The sequence below is a fragment of the Chiloscyllium punctatum genome, chromosome 28 (genome assembly GCF_047496795.1).
Source record: "Chiloscyllium punctatum isolate Juve2018m chromosome 28, sChiPun1.3, whole genome shotgun sequence".
Classification (NCBI taxonomy): Eukaryota; Metazoa; Chordata; class Chondrichthyes; order Orectolobiformes; family Hemiscylliidae; genus Chiloscyllium; species Chiloscyllium punctatum.
Genome location: NC_092766.1, coordinates 5,217,667 through 5,223,614, shown reverse-complemented (window position 1 = coordinate 5,223,614; position 5,948 = coordinate 5,217,667). Strand labels below are relative to the sequence as shown.

Sequence of the window (5,948 nt, the reverse complement as noted above, 5' to 3'; positions counted from 1 at the left end):
AAACGCCCCATCGACAAACGCGTAGATCGCGACGCCCACCTACCAACCCCTCAGAAAACCGAAATGGAGTGGTATCAGCACAAACCCCCGTCCAGGAGAAAGATACACATCGAAAGCAGGAGACAACAGCTTTGGCTTCACTTGGAGGTCGCCATTGATGATGTTACCCAGCCCAGGTAATGAAACGCCCTGGATGTCAAACCTACACCCTCAACCCTTCATGATTTTGTAGGCCTCGATCAGATTCCACCCCCCACCCCCTCAATCTCCCTTTTTTTTTTCTCACCAAGACAATCCTAACCGACTCAACTTCCCTTCAGAGCTAACACCTTCCGTAACCAGGCAACGTCCTCATTAAGCTCCTCTCCCAAGACGTCCACATCCTTTTGTTTTTTTTTAGATTACGTTACAGTGTGGACAACAGGCCCTTCGGCCCAACAAGGTCCACACCGCCCCCCGCCGAAGCCCAACCCACCCATACCCCTAACATTTACCCCTTTACCTAACACTGCGGGCAATTTAGCGTGGGCCAATTCGCCCTGAGCTGCACGTCTTTGGACTGTGGGAGGAAACCCACGCAGACACGGTGGGGGGGGGGAGGGAAACGTGCAAACTCCACACGGTCAGTCGCCTGAGGCGGGAATCGAACCCAGGCGCTGTGAGGCAGCGGTTCTGGTGATAAATCACCCGTTCGGGTTCGAGAACAAAACAATGATGACTAAGCACATCAACGTAGGATTTCGAACGATTAATCACTCGAATGCAACAGATACTGGGAGACGAATTAACAATTCAAACGCTAGATGCACCACGTCTAACGATAAGGAAATAAAGAATTATTCAATCCCTCCGAGTATGATGTGCAGGAGTTGGGAGGTCATGTTGCGGCTGTGCGGGACATTGAAGTGGAATACTGTGCGCAATTCTGGTCTATCGGAAGGATGTTGTGAAACTTGAAAGGGTTCGGAAAAGATTTCCAAGGAGGTCGGAGGGTTTGGGCGAAAGGTGGGGGGGGGGAGGCCGAACAGGCCGAGGGCTGTTTTCCCCGGAGCGTCGGAGGCTGAGGGGGGGTGACCTGAGAGAGAAAATGATGAGGTTGGGGGGGGGGGCATGGATAGGGGCAACAAAGTCTTTTCCCCTGGGGTGGGGGAGTCCAGAAGTAGAGGGGCGTGGGTTTAGGGTGAGAGGGGGGAAAGATATAAAAGGGGCAACTTTTTCCACCCAGAGGGTGGTCCGTGTATGGAATGAGCTGCCAAAGGAAGTGGTGGAGGCTAGTACAATGCAACATTTAAGAGGCATTTGGATGGGTGTATGAATGGGAAGGGTTTGGAGGGATATGGGCCGGGTGCTGGCGGGTGGGGACTAGATTGGGTTGGGATATCAGGGCGGGTTGGGCCGAAGGGTCTGTTTCCACGCTGTCCACCTTTGCGACTCTAATCTTGATGCGAGGTGACCGAAATTCAGAGGTAACGAAGATTAATTACGTTTCGGCCGATGAATGCCGACTGTTTAACGGTAACGCACTAACATTCAGAGGTAACGAAGATTAATTACGTTTCGGCCTATGAATGCCGACTGTTTAACGGTAACGCACTAACATTCAGAGGTAACGAAGATTAATTACGTTTCGGCCGATGAATGCCGACTGTTTAACGGTAACGCACTAACATTCAGAGGTAACGAAGATTAATTACGTTTCGGCCGATGAATGCCGACTGTTTAACGGTAACGCACTAACATTCAGAGGTAACGAAGATTAATTACGTTTCGGCCTATGAATGCCGACTGTTTAACGGTAACGCACTAACATTCAGAGGTAACGAAGATTAATTACGTTTCGGCCGATGAATGCCGACTGTTTAACGGTAACGCACTAACATTCAGAGGTAACGAAGATTAATTACGTTTCGGCCGATGAATGCCGACTGTTTAACGGTAACGCACTAACATTCAGAGGTAACGAAGATTAATTACGTTTCGGCCGATGAATGCCGACTGTTTAACGGTAACGCACTAACATTCAGAGGTAACGAAGATTAATTACGTTTCGGCCGATGAATGCCGACTGTTTAACGGTAACGCACTAACATTCAGAGATAACGAAGATTAATTACGTTTCGGCCGATGAATGCCGACTGTTTAACGGTGACGCAATAACATTCAGAGGTAACGAAGATTAATTACGTTTCGGCCGATGAATGCCGACTGTTTAACGGTAACGCACTAACATTCAGAGGTAACGAAGATTAATTACGTTTCGGCCTATGAATGCCGACTGTTTAACGGTAACGCACTAACATTCAGAGGTAACGAAGATTAATTACGTTTCGGCCGATGAATGCCGACTGTTTAACGGTAACGCACTAACATTCAGAGGTAACGAAGATTAATTACGTTTCGGCCGATGAATGCCGACTGTTTAACGGTAACGCACTAACATTCAGAGATAACGAAGATTAATTACGTTTCGGCCGATGAATGCCGACTGTTTAACGGTAACGCACTAACATTCAGAGGTAACGAAGATTAATTACGTTTCGGCCTATGAATGCCGACTATTTAACGGTAACGCACTAACATTCAGAGGTAACGAAGATTAATTACTTTTCGGCCTATGAATGCCGACTGTTTAACGGTAACGCACTAACATTCAGAGGTAACGAAGATTAATTACGTTTCGGCCGATGAATGCCGACTGTTTAACGGTAACGCACTAACATTCAGAGGTAACGAAGATTAATTACGTTTCGGCCGATGAATGCCGACTGTTTAACGGTAACGCACTAACATTCAGAGGTAACGAAGATTAATTACGTTTCGGCCGATGAATGCCGACTGTTTAACGGTAACGCACTAACATTCAGAGGTAACGAAGATTAATTACGTTTCGGCCGATGAATGCCGACTGTTTAACGGTAACGCACTAACATTCAGAGGTAACGAAGATTAATTACGTTTCGGCCGATGAATGCCGACTGTTTAACGGTAACGCACTAACATTCAGAGGTAACGAAGATTAATTACGTTTCGGCCGATGAATGCCGACTGTTTAACGGTGACGCACTAACATTCAGAGATAACGAAGATTAATTACGTTTCGGCCGATGAATGCCGACTGTTTAACGGTAACGCACTAACATTCAGAGGTAACGAAGATTAATTACGTTTCGGCCGATGAATGCCGACTGTTTAACGGTAACGCACTAACATTCAGAGGTAACGAAGATTAATTACGTTTCGGCCTATGAATGCCGACTGTTTAACGGTAACGCACTAACATTCAGAGGTAACGAAGATTAATTACGTTTCGGCCGATGAATGCCGACTGTTTAACGGTAACGCACTAACATTCAGAGGTAACGAAGATTAATTACGTTTCGGCCGATGAATGCCGACTGTTTAACGGTAACGCACTAACATTCAGAGGTAACGAAGATTAATTACGTTTCGGCCGATGAATGCCGACTGTTTAACGGTAACGCACTAACATTCAGAGGTAACGAAGATTAATTACGTTTCGGCCGATGAATGCCGACTGTTTAACGGTAACGCACTAACATTCAGAGGTAACGAAGATTAATTACGTTTCGGCCGATGAATGCCGACTGTTTAACGGTAACGCACTAACATTCAGAGGTAACGAAGATTAATTACGTTTCGGCCGATGAATGCCGACTGTTTAACGGTAACGCACTAACATTCAGAGGTAACGAAGATTAATTACGTTTCGGCCGATGAATGCCGACTGTTTAACGGTAACGCACTAACATTCAGAGGTAACGAAGATTAATTACGTTTCGGCCGATGAATGCCGACTGTTTAACGGTAACGCACTAACATTCAGAGGTAACGAAGATTAATTACGTTTCGGCCGATGAATGCCGACTGTTTAACGGTAACGCACTAACATTCAGAGGTAACGAAGATTAATTACGTTTCGGCCGATGAATGCCGACTGTTTAACGGTGACGCACTAACATTCAGAGGTAACGAAGATTAATTACGTTTCGGCCGATGAATGCCGACTGTTTAACGGTAACGCACTAACATTCAGAGGTAACGAAGATTAATTACGTTTCGGCCTATGAATGCCGACTGTTTAACGGTGACGCACTAACATTCAGAGGTAACGAAGATTAATTACGTTTCGGCCGATGAATGCCGACTGTTTAACGGTGACGCACTAACATTCAGAGGTAACGAAGATTAATTACGTTTCGGCCGATGAATGCCGACTGTTTAACGGTGACGCACTAACATTCAGAGGTAACGAAGATTAATTACGTTTCGGCCGATGAATGCCGACTGTTTAACGGTGACGCACTAACATTCAGAGGTAACGAAGATTAATTACGTTTCGGCCGATGAATGCCGACTGTTTAACGGTGACGCACTAACATTCAGAGGTAACGAAGATTAATTACGTTTCGGCCGATGAATGCCGACTGTTTAACGGTGACGCACTAACATTCAGAGGTAACGAAGATTAATTACGTTTCGGCCGATGAATGCCGACTGTTTAACGGTAACGCACTAACATTCAGAGATAACGGGGATTAATTAAGTCGTAGCTCAATCTGCGAATGTGGGATTCTAAATGACAGCTCACGAACTGAAGATCGACAATCTGGCGGGGGGGGGGTGGAGGGGGGGGCAGGAATTTTCCGTCGTAAGTCGCGACTCGGTCCCCAGAATTCCCAGCGCCTGGGAGCAGCCCATTCGGCCCATCGGCCCCTCCCGCGGAGCGTCCCAACCCCTACTGCCCCACTCCCTACTGCCCCGCTCCCACGGCTAATCCCGCCTCGCCTGCACGTTCCCCTGGGCGCAACGGGCAACTTGGCGCGGCCAGCTCCCGCACCCCGTCCGGAGGGAAACCTACCCGGGCACGGGGGGGGGGGTGCGGACCTGAGGCTGGAATCGCACCTGGCTCCCTGGCGCTGTGAGGCGGCAGCGCCCACCACCAGACCACCCTGGAGGACGAGAATGAAAGCCAATGAGTCACCATAATGGTCTGTTTGAGAATAAATCTCGAAGTGGACAGAGAAAATAAAGACTAATCATTTAACTCTTAACTGAGGGATTTGGTTTTCCGATGACAAATCACCGAACTTGAGAGATAACGTGGATGAATTCAATATCAAAGATACTTCATTGACAGGTTTAATGATTAATCCCCAAACCAGGAGATTGGTTGATAAGTAAACCTCGCAATCAAGGATTTATTGGGCGGCACGGTGGTTAGCCGATGCTGCCTCACAGCACCAAGAGACCCGGGTTCGATTCCCGCCTCAGGCGACTGACTGTGTGGAGTTTGCACGTTCTCCCTGTGTCTGCGTGGGTTTCCTCCGGGTGCTCCGGTTTCCTCCCACAGTCCAAAGATGTGCAGGGCAGGGTGAATTGGCCACGCTCAATTGCCCGTAGCGTTAGGTAAGGGGTAAGATGTAGGGGGTTGCGCTTCGGCGGGGCGGTGTGGACTTGTTGGGCCGAAGGGCCTGTTTCCACACCGTAAGTCATCTAATCTCATCTAATGTGACGACAAATCAGTAAAATTGAGAGATAACGAAGCTTAATTGCGAAATAAACCTGTGAGTTATACGTGTGAATGGCACTGGCAAGTTCGCTGATGACGCCACCATCGTCGGTCGAATCTCAGATGGCGACGAAACAGACTGGAGGTGGAAAAAATGGCGCAGGGAGAACAACCGCGCTCTCAACGCCGGGAAAACCAGTCATTGACACATGAACAGCGCAGAGGTGGAAGGGGTGGAGAGCGACAAGCTCCTGGGAGTGGAGGGGGTCATCTACAACAAGCTTTCTTGGGACTCTTCGTGGTTACAAAGACCTAATCAGTATCCCGCCAAACCCTTCCTCTTCATATACCCCTCCAGATGCCTTTAAAACAGGATGTGAGGGGAAAAACAGAAAAGAGACCAAAGGAGCAACCTTCT

General features: G+C 48.0%; 1 protein-coding gene across 1 annotated transcript in view; it reads right to left on the bottom strand.

The window, feature by feature from the left end:
• The window catches only part of LOC140454099 (ubiquitin carboxyl-terminal hydrolase 5-like), a 43,814-nt gene extending 38,178 nt beyond the window's left edge, over positions 1-5,636 (bottom strand). Inside the window, exon 1 of the mRNA XM_072549035.1 lies at positions 5,597-5,636. Coding sequence (XP_072405136.1) covers positions 5,597-5,636 — 40 coding nt within the window. The remainder of the gene's footprint in view (positions 1-5,596) is intronic.
• Between the last annotated feature and the right edge of the window lie 312 nt (positions 5,637-5,948).